The following is a 23292-nucleotide window of genomic DNA, read 5'->3' as shown; positions in this document are numbered from 1 at the left end:
TAAACGTTCACTTCAGCAAGGGAAATTACACCTCTGACAAAATTTGCCACATCACAGGTGCTTTTAGGATGATGGGGATGTTTTCAGGAAGGCTAGCAGTCCCGTTTCAGTGCTTCAATAGGTGAGCGCCAACACTGAACGTTTTTCATTGTGTGTTGTACCAGAGCAGATCATTTGGAGGAAATTGGCAGCAGATGTTATAAATACTCTGTTGTAATAAATGCCCTTTGTAATGATCAGTTTGAACATGTCTAAATTGTCTTCCAGAACTGCTATTACTGTACTACCATTCAGAGTGAATAAAGTGAGTAATGGATAATTGGGAATAGACTCGTCAACTTTGCAGACAATCTGTATCTTTGGTATGTTCTAAACTCAGCAGACATGTTATTGGATGTTGGGTCAGGTGTGTGTTCCTTACCTGGCTGACTCTGGCGGGGGTGAGGATCATGTCCAGAACTCCTGACCAGCCTGCCACCACCCCTGTAGGCACCGCGTAGGCCAATGCTATCATCAGGAACCGGAAGTTACTGGAGGGAAAGAGAGAGAAACAAAGGCTTTTTAGCAGCAAGTCCTACAGTATCCCTACCTAGCAAACTTCCTTCTCTCTGGTTGACAGTATCTGGAGACCTGCCACCACCCCTGTAGGCACCGCGTAGGCCAATGCTATCATCAGGAACCGGAAGTTACTGGAGGGAAAGAGAGAAAAACAAAGGCTTTTTAGCAGCAAGTCCTACAGTATCCCTACCTAGCAAAGTTCCTTCTCTCTGGTTGACAGTGTCTGGAGACCTGCACCAGACAGCCTCCTGCTTTCCTCTTCTGTCAGCTCACACCACACAGCATCTCTTATTGTCAGGGAGGATCGATCCCACCCCAGTGTAGTGACAGAGAGATAAACACCTGGAACCAGGAAGAGCTGCCTGGCAGGCTGGCAGGGCTAGGCCGGAGGTGACACCATGATGAGGTTTGAATACAGGGGAGAACAACAGCTATGAAATGAGATTGAGATGAAGAACCAAGATCATTTGATGAGGTGACACCAACCACACACAGACGCACTAAACTGATGAATCAGCCGAGGCTCAAAACAATAGGATTAACTGATCTACTTAATCAAGTATTTATTCATATTAATGGGTTTGGCAATAGTAGCATGTCCACAAACAAAGTCATTTCACATGACAGACTATTTATTTCCCACATCTGAGATGATGATCCGAGACAATGACTCCCTCTGATTGTTCTGTGAATCAAAAGATCCCTGGAAGGAAGGTCATTCCAAAGTCAAAAACTATTTAGCTCCATCTAATGCCCCATCTAACGTCCCCCACAGGCATACTTTCCCAGACCAGATAGTGGCATTATCGCTTTTGCTTTCAAGTAGATTAAGCCAATCCCATTTAAATCAATTCCCCAGCCCTGATTCCTCTCTGTGGGTCTACAAACGACACATTTACCACCTGCTGTAAACAGTTTGTTGATGGTTATGAGAACGTTCTAGGTTTATGCTCTGCCATTGAGACATTATACGGGTGTATCGGGTAGAACCAAGGCATCGTTCAAACAAGGGAACTAAGTGAGATACCTACAATATGGAACAGAAGCTCATTTTGTGTGGTCTCTGGCCAAGTAACAGTCTGAGATGAGAGACCAGGGGTAAATCTAATAGAAATTGTTGGAGTTGGTCATATCAATGTTGACTTTGGCCAGGTCTGTCGGTCTTTGTAAACACTGACAAACCACTAAGAGGTGGGTTATTCTCAAGCATGAATTTTACAAGATGCTAATCACGATCATGACCACGATGCTGGTTGTTTGTCCATCAAAGCAGGCCATGGTTAGTAGCCAGGAACAATGTCACACCTGGGGAGTGTGCAAGTGTACACTTTGGGTACTGCTTTGGGAGAATACGAAGTATCATTTGACAGACCCAGGGTGGGTGCTCCATGAATCTGTATCTCTATGGAGGTTCTCCTCAAGGAGAATAAAACTGCAACATTGCTGTCTAAAGTGCCAGAGGAATACATTGATGTCGTATAGTGCTATGCAGCAACTTGGGACAAGTTTCCTCCTCAACTTAGCTTGAAACAAAACAATAGACTTTCAAGTCTAAGTCTATGTAGCTGTGAACTAGATTTTCCTCAGAGTTGCTTTTCATCCCCCCTCCCTCCCTGAGGATGGGGAACGCCTTAAGCATTCGCCAGATGTCCCTCCGAGATACATACAGGACGCATCCGGCATATCAATGGATGTCATGAACAAATGCATGAGTAAACGCCAGCCGTCCATCCTGAACAGAAGCTAGGAAAACAAACAGTCCTGAGAGAGAGAGAGAGAGAGAGAAGAGAGAAGAGAGAAGAGAGAAGAGAGAGAGAGAGAGAGAGAGAGAGAGAGAGAGAGAGAGAGAGAGAGAGAGATTTCCCTTTCTATGACGGCTGCTGTCACTGTCAGACCAGACGGCTGGAGATTTAATGGTGCTGTTAGAGAGGGGTGAAGTGATGGTCCTCAAATTAAATCAGCGACATGGCAGAGACAGGGTTTTGGGGCGGAGGCGGCAGTGATGAGAACAAGGTGTTATGGATGATTGTAATTGGGCAGAGAGTGATTGGAGGGGTGCCAGACAGACAGTGTTAGCAACTAGTTGAGACGGAGGGTTGGGGGGGGGAGTAGGGGCTCCTCTGTTAGGGGGAGTCTTCTCTCTGTGTTCACACACACACACACACACACACACACACACACACACACACACACACACACACACACACACACACACACACACACACACACACACACACACACACACACACACACACACACACACACACACACACACAGGCCTGATGATTGGCGAGACGCTCGTATAAATGCTAATAAAGCATGATGGGCTGGCACCACTCTTAACTCTCTCAGCTGATTACCTCAGTCTGTGCTGAGATGAAACTGGGATAAACAAACTCTGAGGAGACAGACAGACAGGAAAGCAGACTAGGGGATGTACTGTATGTATCAACAGTAGGAGTGCTGAGGATCAGGTCACCCCTGTCCATTCATAACAATCAATGAGGCAAAACTGATCCTGGATCGGCACTTCTACTCCTATCCACTGTAAGAGAGTGTACCCCAGTACCCTGTCCTGTGGTACTTGGCCTTGGAGGAGTCTAGACGAGAGAGAGAGAGAGAGAGTGTTATAGACTCATAAAAGTGACTTGCCCTCTCTCTCCAGCTACCAGCTGCTACTGTATTATTAACCTTGCTGTGATGGCGGCCGGCGGGAAATCAATATCCTTGCACCTTTTTCCAGCCCACAGCTTATTTAGATTACTGTATAGTAAGGTTTTGTCCCAAATGGCACCCTATTCTCTATGTAGTGCACTATAGCCCATAGGGCTCTGGTCAAAAGTGGTCTATAAAAGTCCATATATAGGGAATAGGGTGCTATTTGGGACTCAGCCTAAGTAAGCACAGCACAGGGCAATGCGGCCGAGGGTGAAATATTCCGGGGAGCCACGAAGCCAGCAGCATCATCAGCTAAGTGCCATTTGTCCTTGGAAGGTCTTGGCTGGAGTTCAATGCATCAGAATAAGCAGGATAGAACCTTCCTAGGCAAAATGACTCATACAACTCACTCAGACAGCCGTGCCAGTTCCTTTCCATAGCTTTCAAATCCTCTATATTTATGACATCAACCAACTTCAATTCTGTCTGTTTGTATTTAAATTAAAAAACAAATCTACTCACTGTTTCTTTTCAAATTGCTACTCACATTTAATACTCAGGTCCACCACTACTCCACTAGAACTGACACCGATCTCCACACCTCTTTTTCCATAAAAGACTAGGCCAATGTTCCATCTCCTACAGAGGTGCATCTCCTACAGAGTTCCATCTCCTACAGAGTTCCATCTCCTACAGAGTTCCATCTCCTACAGAGGTCCATCTCCTACAGAGGTCCATCTCCTACAGAGGTCCATCTCCTACAGAGTTCCATCTCCTACAGAGGTCCATCTCCTACAGAGGTCCATCTCCTACAGAGGTCCATCTCCTAAAGATGTTTTTGGAACAGTTTCCCGGAACACCTCAAGTACTGCAACTCTATGCACTGTACTTGAATTGTCTTTTTACTTCTTTACCCGCTTATTCATTATCTATTTTGCTACTTATTTTTGTATGGTTTTGTTTTCTAAACATTGAAAGGGAGGTGCCTACAATCCCATCTGGGTTTCTTACCTCTCCTGCATATTCTTTTAGTTTGCCTTTTAAACCTTCATCATATTGTTTTGTATTTTCTTGTGTAAATAAATAATTTGTAAATAATTATAGTGGGACCATTAGCAATACTAATGCTGCTAGCTAACGTCATTACTATTCCAAGAGTAGTTGTCAGGTAGTACTGATAACTTTTCTACATGTGTGGAGAGCTGGGCTGTGTCCCAAATGACAAAGGTTGGCATTTATTGTCAAGAATCATGTACTGGAGGCAGCTCTGTAGAGTGGTCCCTAGCTTGCACAGCCACAGTCATAAAATCAGATTTTAAACCAAACCAAACCATCACCTTAACCACACTGCTAACCCTAAATTAAGACCAAAAAGCTAATTTTGGTTTTCATCAATTTCTACAATTTCAACTTTTGATTTTTCAGCGGCACAATCTAGCAGAAATTGTTCAGTTCTGCCTCCGGGGGAAGATTCTTGACAAATCAAGAGAACCATTGCGCTCCCCAGAAGCTTGGCTGGTGCGTAAAACCCAAAATTCATGACAAACGTCAACCTGCCCAAACGGCACCGTATTCCCTATTAGTGTGTTACTTTAGACCAGAGGTCTTTAGACCCTGGTCAAAAGTAGTGCACTATAAAGGGAATTGGGTGCCATTTGGGACACCCCCCCCCCCCCTGCGCTGTGTTGTGATGAGGCTCTGCATCAGACCTGAACAGATGGGGTAACCTATCAAGCTCCAGATCATTAACTATGGTTCAAACTCTCTCACCAACAGGAGTGGAAGGAAGGGCAAAAGTGGTGGCTTAGGATACAGCTCAAGACCTAGCTAACTCTGGGAAACACTGGTACAACAGAAGTGGAAAGGCTGGCTTAGAAGGAAGGATACGACTCAAGACCTAGCTAACTTCAGAAAACAGAATTTTGCTGCTAACCCAAGTTTATCTTTCTTTGAAGAGTGGAACTTACACACATAAGGGTCAGCTTTAATTTTTTTCCCTTCCGTCTACAATCCTCAGCCAGACAGCTACTGATGCTGCTTGAGTGTGAAATAGGTCAGACTGGCCACTGGAAGGCTGCCTATCAGTGGGACTCCAGATGTGTGTGTGTATGCATGCGTGCATCAGACAGTGTCTTCATTGGGTTTATGTCAGCTTGACTGGTATTATCCCTCTCTTGAAGCTGTGTGCTTTGCAGGGAGTTTGTTATTGTTTATCAGAGAGAGTCAGTGAGAACTAGGGAGAGAGAAAGCGAGAGAGAGAGAGAAAGTGAGTGAGCAAGTGATAGACAGAGGGAGAGAAAAAGACAGAGCAAGAGAGAGAACAAGAAAAAGAGAAAGAATGAGAGAGATAGAGAGGAAGAGAGAGAAAAAGAAAGAGTGTTCCGTCTGGCTGGAGGGGTTGACTGTAGGGAGTTCAACAAGCCTGTTCACTGGCGGTCTGTCCACAGCCCAGCGCTTGATCCCCGGCCCACAGACAGTGCATTCTGAATGCAGGCTGTATGAGCATGTTACATGACCATGGACTCCAGAGAACCCTGGCTATGTGAGCATGTTACATGACCATGGACTCCAGAGAACCCTGGCTATGTGAGCATGTTACACGACCATGGACTCCAGAGAACCCTGGCTATGTGAGCATGTTACATGACCATGGACTCCAGAGAACCCTCGCTATGTGAGCATGTTACACGACCATGGACTCCAGAGAACCCTGGCTATGTGAGCATGTTACACGACCATGGACTCCAGAGAACCCTGGCTATGTGAGCATGTTACATGACCATGGACTCCAGAGAACCCTGGCTATGTGAGCATGTTACATGACCATGGACTCCAGAGAACCCTGGCTATGTGAGCATGTTACACGACCATGGACTCCAGAGAACCCTGGCTATGTGAGCATGTTACATGACCATGGACTCCAGAGAACCCTCGCTATGTGAGCATGTTACACGACCATGGACTCCAGAGAACCCTGGCTATGTGAGCATGTTACACGACCATGGACTCCAGAGAACCCTGGCTATGTGAGCATGTTACATGACCATGGACTCCAGAGAACCCTGGCTATGTGAGCATGTTACACGACCATGGACTCCAGAGAACCCTGGCTATGTGAGCATGTTACACGACCATGGACTCCAGAGAACCCTGGCTATGTGAGCATGTTACATGACCATGGACTCCAGAGAACCCTGGCTATGTGAGCATGTTACACGACCATGGACTCCAGAGAACCCTGGCTATGTGAGCATGTTACACGACCATGGACTCCAGAGAACCCTAGCTATGTAAGCATGTTACATGACCATGGACTCCAGAGAACCCTGGCTATGTGAGCATGTTACACGACCATGGACTCCAGAGAACCCTGGCTATGTGAGCATGTTACATGACCATGGACTCCAGAGAACCCTGGCTATGTGAGCATGTTACATGACCATGGACTCCAGAGAACCCTGGCTATGTGAGCATGTTACATGACCATGGACTCCAGAGAACCCTGGCTATGTGAGCATGTTACATGACCATGGACTCCAGAGAACCCTGGCTATGTGAGCATGTTACATGACCATGGACTCCAGAGAACCCTGGCTATGTGAGCATGTTACACGACCATGGACTCCAGAGAACCCTGGCTATGTGAGCATGTTACATGACCATGGACTCCAGAGAACCCTGGCTATGTGAGCATGTTACATGACCATGGACTCCAGAGAACCCTGGCTATGTAAGCATGTTACATGACCATGGACTCCAGAGAACCCTGGCTATGTGAGCATGTTACATGACCATGGACTCCAGAGAACCCTGGCTATGTGAGCATGTTACATGACCATGGACTCCAGAGAACCCTGGCTATGTGAGCATGTTACATGACCATGGACTCCAGAGAACCCTGGCTATGTGAGCATGTTACATGACCATGGACTCCAGAGAACCCTGGCTATGTGAGCATGTTACATGACCATGGACTCCAGAGAACCCTGGCTATGTGAGCATGTTACATGACCATGGACTCCAGAGAACCCTGGCTATGTGAGCATGTTACATGACCATGGACTCCAGAGAACCCTGGCTATGTGAGCATGTTACATGACCATGGACTCCAGAGAACCCTGGCTATGTGAGCATGTTACACGACCATGGACTCCAGAGAACCCTGGCTATGTGAGCATGTTACATGACCATGGACTCCAGAGAACCCTGGCTATGTGAGCATGTTACATGACCATGGACTCCAGAGAACCCTGGCTATGTAAGCATGTTACATGACCATGGACTCCAGAGAACCCTGGCTATGTGAGCATGTTACATGACCATGGACTCCAGAGAACCCTGGCTATGTGAGCATGTTACATGACCATGGACTCCAGAGAACCCTGGCTATGTGAGCATGTTACATGACCATGGACTCCAGAGAACCCTGGCTATGTGAGCATGTTACATGACCATGGACTCCAGAGAACCCTGGCTATGTGAGCATGTTACATGACCATGGACTCCAGAGAACCCTGGCTATGTGAGCATGTTACATGACCATGGACTCCAGAGAACCCTGGCTATGTGAGCATGTTACACGACCATGGACTCCAGAGAACCCTGGCTATGTGAGCATGTTACATGACCATGGACTCCAGAGAACCCTGGCTATGTGAGCATGTTACATGACCATGGACTCCAGAGAACCCTGGCTATGTAAGCATGTTACATGACCATGGACTCCAGAGAACCCTGGCTATGTGAGCATGTTACATGACCATGGACTCCAGAGAACCCTGGCTATGTGAGCATGTTACATGACCATGGACTCCAGAGAACCCTGGCTATGTGAGCATGTTACATGACCATGGACTCCAGAGAACCCTGGCTATGTGAGCATGTTACATGACCATGGACTCCAGAGAACCCTGGCTATGTGAGCATGTTACATGACCATGGACTCCAGAGAACCCTGGCTATGTGAGCATGTTACACGACCATGGACTCCAGAGAACCCTGGCTATGTGAGCATGTTACACGACCATGGACTCCAGAGAACCCTAGCTATGTAAGCATGTTACATGACCATGGACTCCAGAGAACCCTGGCTATGTGAGCATGTTACACGACCATGGACTCCAGAGAACCCTGGCTATGTGAGCATGTTACATGACCATGGACTCCAGAGAACCCTGGCTATGTGAGCATGTTACATGACCATGGACTCCAGAGAACCCTGGCTATGTGAGCATGTTACATGACCATGGACTCCAGAGAACCCTGGCTATGTGAGCATGTTACATGACCATGGACTCCAGAGAACCCTGGCTATGTGAGCATGTTACATGACCATGGACTCCAGAGAACCCTGGCTATGTGAGCATGTTACACGACCATGGACTCCAGAGAACCCTGGCTATGTGAGCATGTTACATGACCATGGACTCCAGAGAACCCTGGCTATGTGAGCATGTTACATGACCATGGACTCCAGAGAACCCTGGCTATGTAAGCATGTTACATGACCATGGACTCCAGAGAACCCTGGCTATGTGAGCATGTTACATGACCATGGACTCCAGAGAACCCTGGCTATGTGAGCATGTTACATGACCATGGACTCCAGAGAACCCTGGCTATGTGAGCATGTTACATGACCATGGACTCCAGAGAACCCTGGCTATGTGAGCATGTTACACGACCATGGACTCCAGAGAACCCTGGCTATGTGAGCATGTTACATGACCATGGACTCCAGAGAACCCTGGCTATGTGAGCATGTTACATGACCATGGACTCCAGAGAACCCTGGCTATGTAAGCATGTTACATGACCATGGACTCCAGAGAACCCTGGCTATGTGAGCATGTTACATGACCATGGACTCCAGAGAACCCTGGCTATGTGAGCATGTTACATGACCATGGACTCCAGAGAACCCTGGCTATGTGAGCATGTTACATGACCATGGACTCCAGAGAACCCTGGCTATGTGAGCATGTTACATGACCATGGACTCCAGAGAACCCTGGCTATGTGAGCATGTTACATGACCATGGACTCCAGAGAACCCTGGCTATGTGAGCATGTTACATGACCATGGACTCCAGAGAACCCTGGCTATGTGAGCATGTTACACGACCATGGACTCCAGAGAACCCTGGCTATGTGAGCATGTTACATGACCATGGACTCCAGAGAACCCTGGCTATGTGAGCATGTTACATGACCATGGACTCCAGAGAACCCTGGCTATGTAAGCATGTTACATGACCATGGACTCCAGAGAACCCTGGCTATGTGAGCATGTTACATGACCATGGACTCCAGAGAACCCTGGCTATGTGAGCATGTTACATGACCATGGACTCCAGAGAACCCTGGCTATGTGAGCATGTTACATGACCATGGACTCCAGAGAACCCTGGCTATGTGAGCATGTTACATGACCATGGACTCCAGAGAACCCTGGCTATGTGAGCATGTTACACGACCATGGACTCCAGAGTGTTCACTCGAAATGACACAACGACAAGGTTCCAGTTTAACAAAGTTTACTATACTATATGAACACACTACTAGGTAGCCATTACACTCAAGGCTAGGTCCATCAACCACTAGACTTCCTGCGCATGCGCACTCTTGACTGAGTGATAGCCCCGTAATAACAGAAATATAGGGATACTTAAAACATGAACTTAACAATCTCCCCCTTTTCTTTAAAGACAAATAAAACATCAACAACATAATTAAATGTCCAAGTATTATTCAAGATCCCCATTACAAATGGGTTGTGTGACAGTTTTTATTTGTATTACTCAAGCTGCCACGTTCCATTACTGAGAGCCTGTAGGAGCACAAGACCGGATGCTCCTTTTTTAGTCAGACAGTCAGCAAGCTTTTCCTTTGTGGTTGACCACAGAATCCGCTGGATTCTCTGTGCTTGAATAAGTTCCTTGATGCTGCTAATCTCAAAGTCTTTTCTCTGACAGACTTGGTTGACTTCACAGCATCAACTAATGAGTAGTTGTCAGTGACACAAACTACAGGTAGAAAGTGCCGTTTTGTCCCACCAGTGTTAACCTAGCGAAGCATCACTGAAGACAACTAGTTTCAAAGAGTCATCTTTTCCAACATGCTGAAACTTTAAAGTCACTTTTTGTGATTTCAGTTTACGAACAACTTTGTTTGCCTCATGAATGGTTTGTACAGTGGCGTGTTTTGTGTTAGATGCCAAGTTGCAACCATCAAACCAGATCTACTCTGTCTCGCAGCCCATAAAATTTGTCCTATCTTTGACCTCAATTGACCAGCTTCAATTCCACAGAGGGGAATTCCTTTGTACGGCTCTTGAAGAATCCATGTGGATGGGTTGAAGATTCTTGATATAGCTCTCCTGTTGCATCAGTATTTTTCCATCAACTGTAATAAACTCTATGCCAACATAACAAAAATGATCATGCTCCTCATGGCCAACCTAGAAAACAGCTTTGAGGTGTGGAATCACAGTTGAAGCAAAGGTCTGTGAGCCACCCCAGATAAAGTCATCAACATGACAGGCAAGTACTCCAGTCACATTGCAGTCTTGATCAAGCCAATAGAAGACTGCAGGGTCCACTTGTGACATTTTTCCACCTGTATTCAGCATTGTTGCCTTGACTTTGTTGTACCAGTAGAGCGATCCATCTGCCAGTCCATACACACACTTTTTTAGTTTCCACAGTGTTCCTTCGCTTTTAGCTTCAGGCGGAGGTCGGATGTGAATGTCCATTGACAGCTCTGTTCCCTGCAAAAATCCAGATTTGATGTCTATGGAATTAAGTTTCCATTTTTTCTGGCAGATTACTGACATCAGCAATCTGAGTGACTCTGAGGCGCATGTCGGTGAGTCTTTTGGGAGTTCGTTAGCAGCCAGCTCCTCAAAACCTCTAGCCACTAAACATGCTTTAGGCACTATTCCAGTTAAGGATTCTTTAAGGGTACACACCCACCTTGTTGAGACGCATTTTTGGCCAAGGTCTTTGACTTCCTCAAACACTCCATTTTTCCTCCAATTACTGAGCTCATCTAGCTTAGCTGAGTCAAATGACACGTCCTTTGTTTCAAGTACATCATCATTTTGAATGTCATTCTGTTTTTCTCGATTTTCCATTGGTTCAATTCTGATATTATCTACAAGTGACAGGTCAGCTGACCCTGTTGTACCAGAAAGTGTAGCTGGTTCAGAGTACTGCAAGTTGTACCAGTTCTGGTGTTTTGCTTTTCCTGCTCGTTCAATGACGGTTGCTGTATGTGGAATACCACTTTCCCTGTCCATGTATTTAACAGTTTGTCCAGTTTTCAGATTGGAACAACCATGTTCTCTTAACACATGTGGCTGTTGTTGAATGTTTTCCTCATTTGAACCCTCAACAGTATTACCTGTGGTATGGTTGAAGGTCTCTGCTCCATTTCCTGTGTCAGTTTTGTCATTTTCATTAGGAGACTGATTCTCAGCAACAGCCCCTCTATCTTGTTGATCATTTACTTTCCGCAATCTTGAGTGATGCACCCTGACAATCATGCCTCCGTGCCTCACAAATATCACCACACCATCTTGACCAATGACTACTCCCGGTCCTTTCCACTCTTGACAGTCAACTCGTTTGTAGTACACTTTGTTTCCAGTTTCGTACTTCTCATCATCATTATTCCCTGAACTGCTGAGTAACTTCTGAAGTCTGTCAACTGTATCATGTCCAAACTGTTTGTAAAGCTTTAACAATACTTTGTGTTTTTCTTTAGTGCTCATGTTCTCTGTGACTGTCAGAATCTCCATGTGCTCTGTGTCAGTCAGAATCTCATTTTTGCATGGACTCTGTGTGATGTCTTTGTCTAAAATGTTTACACAATAGTGGCCTGAGGTAGTAAGTTCAAGAGTCACTGGTTGTTTAAACATCACTGCCTTGTCATTTTTTATGTCTAGTACAGCCTCTGCCTTCTTTAGGGAAGCTTTGCTTAATAGTAAGGGGATATCTGTAGGGACCACCTCTGTTTCAATGTGACACAGTCTGACCAATTTTTGCTGGTATCTTAACTCTCTTGGTAGAATGGACAATTCTCCCGTCTCCAAATTTGAAAGCTCTGTTGCTTGGTGTGTCAATCATATTTTGTACTTCTTTCATATTTAGTTCACTGACATAGCTATCAAGCCATTTTGCACCACACACTGTCCGTGTACATGCAGTATCAATCACAGCAGATCCTAAGGATTCAACTATAAAAATCTCAGTATCAGAAGCAGATTCATTTGAAAACAGTGTAATGTTACACTGCTCTATCTCTGTGTTTACATTTTCATCTGTTAGTTTAACTTGTTCATTTTTATGAGGACAGTCTTTAACCCAATGGTAAGTGCTTTGACAAATAGCACATTTCGATCTCCTTCCATATTTGTCCAGTGGATTTGTTCCGGGAAATGGCGCCCACTTCTGGTTGTCTTGAGAACGTGACTTGTTGGCGCCTTTTCTGTGCTGCTCGGTGTAATATGCTGCGTCACTCACTTGCATTCCATCTGTTATTGGCGCGACAGACGTCTTTTCACCAAATATTATTTTTAGTGACGACTTCATAGATGCAAAAGTCAGCACAGTACAAGCAGTCAAAGCCAACTGTTTCTCCCTACCATCTAGACAAGCAGTGTCTAGCAACTTGAACCCTAACACTGCATCTGGGAGAACCATGTCCCTACCATCTAGACAGGCAGTATCTAGCAACTTGAAAGCTAACACTGCATCTGGGAGAACCATGTCGTACTTGCGCATCCTATTGTACCTCTGTTCGAAATCAATGATGTAGTCTGCCATTGCAACCGAAATATCTCTCGTAACACTGTCAAAGTTTGAATATGCCTCGTAGGCACGGTCTTTCTCTTCTTTAAGAAATACAGAATCCAGTGCTGTGATCAAAGTTCCCATACCGTCATCCTTGTTCAAATCCTCAACGGATATTTCCAGTGCTGTATCTCTCGCTCTTCCCTCAAGCGATAATACCACCACAAGTGCTTGCTTTTTCGCGTCCAGATTAGTAACGCGTGTCCAGATTCTTTTTTCCAACTTTCGTACGACCTCTTCTCGTCGAAGCGAGGTGGCACATTGTAGTTAGAAACCATCCTCTGCTACCAATGTTAACTCGAAATGACACAACGACAAGGTTCCAGTTTAACAAAGTTTACTATACTATATGAACACACTACAAGGTAGCCATTACACTCGAGGCTAGGTCCATCAACCACTAGACTTCCTGCGCATGCGCACTCTTGACTGAGTGATAGCCCCGTAATAACAGAAATATAGGGATACTTAAAACATGAACTTAACACAGAGAACCCTGGCTATGTGAGCATGTTACATGACCATGGACTCCAGAGAACCCTGGCTATGTGTGGATGAGGAGAAAAGGATGATGATGATCTATGTATTAAGCAGGGCCAGGGGAATGCCAGTGCCATCTTAAGACTGTGTAATTAATCTAGGGGGAGAGAGGATGTCTTTGATGCACATTAACTAGCAGGCCAGACAGATGGCGCGTGGCAGAGCAACAAGACCCCTTCATTTAGTTTCTCCATACCCACTAATCAAACAGACCCATTCATTCCTTCCTCATCTCAAAGTTAAAACAGGACAAAGCATGTTGAGAGGCGACCGAGGACACCCTAGGCCCTTTTGTGACTGTCGTGATGAATCATTTTAATCATTTTAAGGTCTAATAAAAAAAATGACCACTTAAAGTGTGTGATGATGGCAAAGGACCCGACAGTACATACCTGAGTAGTCTGCAGATGCTGCTCCTGTAGCTGAGTCTCTGGCTGGCAGCAGCCACACTGGGAGGCATGGGGGGTCGGGAGGGGAAGTAGAGCAGCACCGCAGCAAACAGCATCGCCACCACACCAAACTCTTTATGTCAGGAGGGACACAGAGACACAGGAAAAGACAGATCAGTCAAATAGAAGGGTTATTATTGGTTTACTACCTACCTGAACTCAGTCAATGTGTCACTAACAAAACCATTCAACCCAGAATCGCATGTCTCTGATTCCACCCTACTTTCAGATAGAACTGTGTAGGACTGGCAGAGCACAGAACCTGAGGACATACGGTGCCTTCAGAAACTATTCACACCTCTTAACTTTTTACACATTTTATTGTGTTCCATTTTAAATTCAGGCTGTATTAAATTGAGATGTTTTGTTACTGGTCTACACACAATACCCAATAAAGTCAAAGTAGAATTATATTTTTAGAAATGTTAAAAGAAATGAAAAGCGGAAATGTCTTGAATCAATAAGAATTCAGCCCCTTTGTTATGGCAAGCCTAAATAAGTTCAGGAGTAGAAATGTGCTTAACATGTCACATAATATGGCTCGCTTCGAGGCAAGTAACACTGAAACATGCATAAGAGCATCAGCTGTTCCAGACGACTGTGTGATCACGATCTTCGCAGCCGATGTGAGTAAGACCTTTAAACAGGTCAACATTCACAAGGCCGCAGGGCCAGACGTATTACCAGGACGTGTACTGCGAGCATGCGCTGAACAACTGGAAAGTGTCTTCACTGACATTTTCAACCTCTTCCTGTCTGAGTCTGTAATACCAACATGTTTCAAGCAGACCATCATAGTCCCTGTGCCCAAGAACACTAAGGTAACCTGCCTAAATGACTACCGACCCGTAGCACTCAGGTCTGTAGCCATGAAAAGCTAACTTCAACACAATTATGCCAGAAACCCTAACACACTCCAATTTGCATACCGACCCAAAATATCTACAGATGATGCTAGCTCTATTGCACTCCATACTGCCCTTTCCCACCTGGACAAAAGAAACACCTACATGAGAATGCTATTCATTGACAGCTCAGCATTCAACACCATAGTGCCATCAAAGCTCATCACTAAGCTAAGGACCCTGGGACTAAACACCTCCCTCTGCAACTGGATCCTGGACTTCCTGACGGGCCACCCCCAGGTGGTAAGGGTAGGTAACAACACAACCGCCACTCTGATCTTCAACACGGGGGCCCCTCAGGGGTACGTGCTCAGTCCCCTCCTGTACTCCCTGTTCACTCATGACTGCATGACTCCAACACCATCATTAAGTTTGCTGATGACACAACACTGGTAGGCCTGATCACCGACAACGATGAGACAGCCTATAGGGAGGAGGTCAGAGACCTGACTGTGTGGTACAAGGACAACAACCTCTCCCTCAACGTGATCAAGACAAAGGAGATGAATGTGGACTACAGGAAAAGGAGGACCGAGCACGCCCCCATTCTCATCGACGGGGCTGTAGTGGAGCAGGTTGAGAGCTTCAAGTGGTTGAGAGCTTGGCGTCCACATCACTAACATGGTCCAAGCACACCAAGACAGTCGTGAAGAGGGCACGACAAAACCTATTCCCGCTCAGGAGACTGAAAAGATTTGGCATGGGTCCTTAGATCCTCAAAAGGTTTTACAGCTGCACCATCGAGAGCATCCTGACGGGTTGCATCACTGCCTGGTATGGCAACTGCTCGGCCTCCGACCGCAAGGCACTACAGAGGGTAGTGCATACGGCCCAGTACATCACCAGGGCCAAGCTTCCTGCCACCCAGGATCTCCATACCAGGCGGTGTCAGAGGAAGGCCCTAAAAATTGTCAAAGTCTCCAGCCACCCTAGTTATAGACTGTTCTCTCTGCTACCTCACGGCAAGCGGTACCGGAGCGCCAAGTCTAGGTCCAAGAGGCTTCTAAACAGCTTCTAGCCCCAAGCCATAAGACTCCTGAACATCTAATCAAATGGCTACCCAGGCTATTTGTTATTTTTATCATCTCTTACTTTTTGGGGTGGGGAATTTTCTTAAAACTGCATTGTTGGTTAAGGGCTTGTAAGTAAGCATTTCACTGTAAAGTCTACACCTGTTGTATTCGGCGCAGGTCACAAATACAATTTGATTTGAATAAGTTGCATGGACTCACTGTGTGCCATAATAGTGTTTAACAATGATTTTTGAATGACTACCTCATCTCTGTACCCCACACATACAATTATCTGTAAGGTCCCTCAGTCGAGCAGTGAATTTCAAACACAGATTCAACCACAAAGACCAGGGAGGTTTTCCAATGCCTTGCAAAGAAGGGCACCTATTGGTAGATAGCTAAAAAATAAAAATAAAGCAGATAATGAATATCCCTTTGAGCATGGTGAAGATATTAATTACACTTTGGATGGCGTATCAATACACCCAGTCACTACAAAGATACAGGAGTCCTTCCTAATTCAGTTTCTGGAAAGGAAGGAAACTGCTCAGCGATTTCACCATGAGGCCAATGGTGACTTTAAAACAGTTACAAAGTTTAATGTCTGTGATAGGAGAAAACTGAGGATGGATCAACAACATTGTAGTTACTCCACAATACTAACCTAAATGACAGAGAGAAAAGAAGGAAGCCTGTACAGAAGAAAAATATTCCAAAACCTGTATCCTGTTGCAATAAGGCACTAAAGTAAAACTGTGTGTTATGCATGTGGCAAATCTAACACAATATATTACCGAGTACCACTCTCCATATTTTCAAGCATAGTGGTGGCTGCATCATGTCATGTGTATGCTTGTAATCATTAAGGACTAGGGAGTTTTCAGTATAAAAAAAGAAACGGAATGGAGCTAAGAACAGGCAAATTCCTAGTGGAAAACCTGGTTCAGTCTGCTTTCCACGACTGGGAGACAAACTGACCTTTCAGCAGGATAATAACCTAAGAGACAAGGCCAAATCTACACTGGAGTTGCACCAAGAAGACAGTGAATGTGGCCGGAGTTACAGATTTGACTTCAATTTACTTAAAAATCTATGGTAATACCTGAAAATGGTTGTCTAGCAATGATCAACCACCAATTTGACAGAGCTTGAAGAATTTTGAAAATAATAAATGGGCAAATGTTGCACAATCCAGGTGTGGCAAGCTCTTACAGACTTACCCAGAAAGACTCACAGCTGTAATCGCTGCTGAAGGTACTTCTAAAAAGTATTGACTCAGGGGCGTGAATCCTTATGTAAATGAAATATTTCTGTATTTCATTTTCAATAAATTTGCAAACATTTCTAAAAACATGTTTTCACTTTGTCATTATGGGATATTGTGTGTAGAAAGGTGGGGGGGGGGGGGGGGAATATATTTAATCAATTTTGAATTCAGGCTGTAAGAACAAAATGTGGAATAAATCAAGGGGTATGAACACTTCCTGAAGGCACTGTAGAGTTCCAGGCCTGCTCTATTGCAGATGCCCAGATTAGTCAATTAAGAGACAAGCGGTTTATCAGAGAGCTGGGCCTGGGACTACATCACTCAGCTGGCACAGAGACTGTAGAGGTCTCTGATACTCTCTCTGTCAGCACGCCCTAACAGCCCTGCCTTCCAGACAAGCTCCTAAATCCCCCAACCCCTTTCACTGGGCTTGGCCTGGCCTGGCATGGGCAACCAAACAGGACCCATTTCTCTTTGATAGGCCACAGCATTTGTAGTCTGTCCATTTCCCAAAAAGTACCACCAGAATCATAAATCATGCTTTTTCCTATCATAATGTGCAGTTTGATTGGACAGCAGCTGCATTTTTACTCTCTGGCTGACACAGGACAGGGTCCATGCCAGCTCACATTGATTTTTCTAACCAAAACACTTGGCACCACTGTTGATTGCTGCTTTTCTGTAGTGCAGGTGTGACTGTGGAAGTGTATAATTTATTCTCCTCAGAGGAGCAGGAGGAAAACGTCAATGAATTTAATTCCATCTAAATGCTTTCTGACCTCTAAAGCTCTCAGTTCAGGAAATGTGTCAGTTTTGTCCTTTGAAATGTAATACTAATAGTTAACACAAAGCCTCAATCTACTATTGTTGGGGATGATGTTTTTTACTTTCTTTAAATGCTTTAATTTTCTGAATCAGTTAAGCAGAACAGGCTAAGCCTCCATCTCTTTATGGCAGCCAGTTCTGTTCTGAATGTTATATTTTTGAGATGTTTGAGTCTGATATTTGCGTGATGAGACAGACAGTCGCATCACTTTCAGCTGATCGTATTTCTCTCCCTGGACTAGACAGGGCAGACATGATCCAGAGATGATCTGCTATTGATTCCTGTTGGGTAATGATGAATGACTGAGAGGCTGTGGTGCTGTCAGTACCTACCTGCATACATAACATGAGAAGATATTCAGCTACTCTTGGTAGGACAATTGTGCTATAGAGTTGCTGAATATCTTCTGATCTTCAGTATGCGCCAGTGTTTCAAAGTGAGGTAGAGACAGCATTTCTTTTTCTCAGTACCTGCCTGCATACATAACCATTTGGATCTTGTCTCTTATGTATCTGAATAACACTTCACAGTATGCCTCCTTATAAAAGCTTTATGAATGCATACATTACAGCTACATAAGATATTATAACATCAGTACCTGCATACAAAACCAGTTGGATTCTGTCTCGTATGTGGTTCATCTGGGTGTCTGTTGAGACGACGGCTCGGTTCACCATGGCACGCGTGGTGTCGTTGGGGGCGGGCACAAGCAGTGGGCCGACAATGAAGGAGCACGCCGCCCCCAGGTAGCTCACCAATGAGGCGACAGCGGTGGCTGTGGCTCGCTGGTCCGGAGCGAACCATGTGGTGGAGAGGAGGGGGCCGGCACTCATTATGGTTGGACCAGCCAAACCATTCAGCAGCTGACCGGCGTGTATTAACCTGCAGAGAGAAACATTAATATCACATTATGCATATAGACAACAGATGCAATGTAGCCAGACAGTGTAACCAGAGAGATGCCATTAACTAGAAAGAATCAATTTCCCTCAGCATGTTTCTATGTGAGAAACAACCTGTAATTTTCATTCCAGTGTTAACCTATAGGGAAAAGGAGTTTAAAAAATGAATAAATATAATTCAAAAAATATTTTAAATATATCTCTATGGGTATGGTTATTTATGACCATATTTCTTCTTCTTTCTATTTACTCCTGTCGGAGTCAGGATTCTCTCATGAAGTCTGAGTCCTGCTGGTGCAGTTTGAGATTTGAGTCGTCCCCTGTGCCATGCCAGCCCTGCCCAAACCAGTGTGTCTGAGTGGCAATAGAAAACATCATCTAAACAGGGGTGGACAAACTACGGATCTGAACCCATTCAATCAGAACCGAGGGAGGTTTGACGTAATTTCTTTTTTTAAATATATATTATTTGGGTTAAAAAAAACACTCCAGGCCACTCTTGAACGTCTAAAACTAGATAGAAAGTATGTCGGATTTACAATGGACCTATTATTTTCAAATAACTTCCCTTTTTCTGGCCAAATTGCTTTTGACAACAACAACAACCCCCCCCCCCCCCCCCCCCAATCCTTTAACGATTTTCATTATTAGCATTAATGTGGGTATGATTTAAGATAAAATGGTTATCTTTCCAGATAGAAGCTTCTTTTATTCACATCAGCTTGGTAAATGTACAATAACTCTTCTAAAAGATTACAAGGCAGGCAACAAAGGTGAGACTAAAAATAACTATTAAGAACCTGTGCATCTTCTTTGCGGAGTCTTATCTCGAGGAAAAGAACACAGCACTAATATTGACAGACATTCTGCTACAGTTCTGGCACCCGTAAACCAGTCGAACACTGCTGTCTGCCTTGAGTTCAAACCAGATAAGCTCATAGCAGAAGACAAAGAGCTGTCAACGCTGGCAAGACAGATCGATGGAAGTGTAGCTATCCCATATCTCCTCCTGAGATCTTCTCAAACGACGGTTAACTCCCCCCTCCCTCCATCTCCTACAACACTCTCCCTCACTTCTCTCATGTCTCTCTCTCTCTCTCCCACTGCTTTCCCTCGATCCCTTTCACCTTCCTCCTGTCTCTCTCCCTCCCCTCACTTTCCACACTCCTTCTCCAGCTCTCTCTTCCTTCCCCCCAGTCTCTCTCCCTCCATCTCGCACCCGTCCCCAGTCTCTCTCCCTCTCACGCTGTGATCATTCATTCCATTCAAGTCAAACAGAATGATCAAAATAATTAAATGATTTATGTTCCCGCTTGTCCACAAATCTATCTTCCATCTTGTACACTTGATGACAACACATCCTGAAACTGACCTGCTGATAATTCTAAATCTTTTGGATTACTTTCCCTTTAAGAGGCATTAGAAGATAAAAAGGATCCATCAAACACATAAAACTGGCACCTTTTTTCAATGCTGAATTGAATGTCATTGAGAAAACAGAAAGGTGTCATAATGTATTTTTTTTCACAAACATCTTTTCGGAATCCAAAAAGTAATCTAGTTTTTCCAATAGTATCTGTAATCTGATTACAATATTTTTGCTGGTAACATAACTGATTGAAGTTAGTTTTTTGTTGTAATCAGATCACATGTAACTGATTACATGTAATCAGTAACTCTCCAACCCTGGGCGTGGAAGAGTGGAAGAAGGAGAGGAAGGAGTGGAAGAGGGGAGGACGGAGGGAGGGCAGTCGTTCTGCGAGAGATGATTCACTTAATGTATATTGATGAACCCTTTCAGAGAAAATCTCATTGCTCTGAGACCAAGCCAGCCCAGTGTGCAAGTCAGTCAGTTAGATATACGATATGCTCGTGTCTCTAACCTGGCACAGTGCGACAGAAATGATACAACTGCCACTTCCAGATACCTGATCCAATCTAATGTGTCAGCGGGTGGCACAATCAGAGAGGCCATGGCAGTATCATTGGCACAGTGGCAAAGTTTGCAGTTGGTACAGGGACACAACACATCGTGTGTGTGTGTGTGTGTGTGTGTGTGTGTGTGTGTGTGTGTGTGTGTGTGTGTGTGTGTGTGTAGCCAATCAACGAGACATGAAGATATTTCTGAGAAAGAACCTTTGCATCAGTTTTCTCTGTATTTGTATACATTTGAGCATTGCCTGCTTTAATTCAAGAGTTATCATATTGGTGCTCTGACCTCTGTCAAATTAGTGACCATTGTAATGGTCTCTTGTCTTTTATCCTCCTCCCCTGCCCTGGCCTCTTTTCAGATATTCTGACTCACACAAAGATCGCCTTCAGGTACGTTTCCTTACTTGAACTACACCAGAGAGCAGCTCTGACAACAGGAAGGTGTTTCAATCTCACAACCCACTCCCTTTGATTCTCATAAATGAGCTCCAAACTGAACAAAGTTTACCCTCCAGAGCATATGGTGAAAAAATATGCCCATCGAACATGAAACGATTGTTCTCCCTCTTTAAAAATATGATCTAGTGCGTGCTGTCAGGGGAGCCATCCTGTTTCTAAATCAATCTTTGGGAGGGGGTGAAAATCAAAGACTCTGTTTGATCGCTGGCTGCAATGCACTTGAACTCACTCAGCTCCTTTCAGATTCTCTCCTTTTCTATCTTCACCTCTTCTTCTCCTCTCAGCTCCTGTCCTCATCTCAGCTTCCTTCTTCTCCTTTTCTATCTTCACCTCTTCTTCTCCTCTCAGCTTCCTTCCTCTTCTTCTCCTCCTCTCAGCTCCTGTCCTCCTCTCAGCTTCCTTCCTCTCCTTTTCTATCTTCACCTCTTCTCCTCTCTCCTCTCAGCTCCTGTCCTCCTCTCAGCTTCCTTCCTCTCCTTTTCTATCTTCACCTCTTCTCCTCTCTCCTCTCAGCTCCTGTCCTCCTCTCAGCTTCCTTCCTCTTCTTCTCCTCTCTTCTCTTCTCAGCTCCTGTCCTCCTCTCAGCTTCCTTCCTCTTCTTCTCCTCTCCTCTCAGCTTCCTTCCTCTCTTCTCCTGTCCTCCTCTCAGCTTCCTTCCTCTCCTCCTCTCAGCTCCCTTCCTCTCCTCCTCTCAGCTTCCTTCCTGTCCTCCTCTCAGCTTCCTTCCTCTCCTCCTCTCAGCTTCCTTCCTCTCCTCCTCTCAGCTTCCTTCCTCTCCTCCTCTCAGCTCCCTTCCTCTCCTCCTCTCAGCTTCCTTCCTCTCCTCCTCTCAGCTCCCTTCCTCTCTGCTTCTCTTAGCTCCTCTCCTCCTCCTCCTCCTTTCCTCTCCAATCTGCTCCTCTTTCCTTTACTTTCCTGACCTCTCCCCTCTTCTCTTCTACCCTGTCTTCTCCTCTCCCCATTCATCTCCTCTTATTCCCACTGACCTCTCAACAGATCAGCAGAACTTCTTACCATTGGTCGTATCTAAATCACCATCGTAGCCTCAGCAGCACCCACACTCTTGACATTTCAAGAGAGATGTAAATGGAATATTTGTGTGTGTGTGAGACAAGTACATGGCAGCAGCATGGGTAAAAATAACACAAACCCCATGTCTCAGAACTCGAACTGTGCAGCCATAGACCTGTGTGCAGCAGCAGCAAACACAATGCAATGAGTGACACCTGCTGGTGACCTGGGGAACTGTTTCTGAATGGATCATAGGCTGTTAGATACACAGCTCAATAAGGCTTTACGGTTCAGTGGAAATATTAAGGAATCATATACACCTGAGTGAAAGTGTCAGAGGTTACCTCAGGTTATCTGTTCTGATCTCCAAAGGTCAGAACAATTTTAAGCCCTCTGAGAAACTTCATAAATCTTTATGGTTTCAACGCACAGAAGCTGCTTGCTCAGGAACCACACAACTCACAGAACAGTATGGTTGCCATGGTATGAGGGAGGTATTCCACTCGCATGGCATAAGGATCTACCTTCCCTCTAGGAGTACATTTTGACATCACGAACGCATTTTCATAAAAGACACAAAGTTGATCATAAAATCCCCCCTTACTGGCATTACAACTGTTACATACTCTTAAATACTACAACTATAAACATAGGTTGACAGGAATTAGTACAGGAGTTAGGCTTGGTAAGCATGGTAAGCATGTCTTCAATTGTTTGTCCCGTATAGGCTAGATGTATAATGTAATCCCAGGAACTGTGAGAGGAGAGACACCTTTTCAGGGATAGTGCTTTACATAGATGGGTGTTAAACCTTTACGTATTGGCACTTTATCACCTCGATAGCAACACTTTCTGGTTCTCAGTTGGATGCGGAGATCTTATAATCACAACAGCACTCCAGAGTACTTCGTCTGCGGA

The 23292-nt window shown here is 45.0% G+C and overlaps 1 protein-coding gene across 1 annotated transcript in view; it reads right to left on the bottom strand.

Annotated features, from left to right (window-relative positions):
• Positions 1 to 23292, bottom strand: part of LOC120058329 (solute carrier family 49 member 4-like) — a 67878-nt gene that overhangs the window by 26405 nt on the left and 18181 nt on the right. The window contains exons 3-5 of the mRNA XM_039006912.1: positions 18669 to 18952; positions 14003 to 14132; positions 422 to 530 (exon numbers count right to left, since the gene is read on the bottom strand). Coding sequence (XP_038862840.1) covers positions 422 to 530; positions 14003 to 14132; positions 18669 to 18952 — 523 coding nt within the window. The remainder of the gene's footprint in view (positions 1 to 421; positions 531 to 14002; positions 14133 to 18668; positions 18953 to 23292) is intronic.

This window comes from Salvelinus namaycush, chromosome 13 (genome assembly GCF_016432855.1).
Source record: "Salvelinus namaycush isolate Seneca chromosome 13, SaNama_1.0, whole genome shotgun sequence".
NCBI classification, from domain to species: Eukaryota; Metazoa; Chordata; class Actinopteri; order Salmoniformes; family Salmonidae; genus Salvelinus; species Salvelinus namaycush.
Note: the sequence above shows the minus strand (reverse complement) of the source record. Positions and strands in the feature narration are given on the sequence as shown.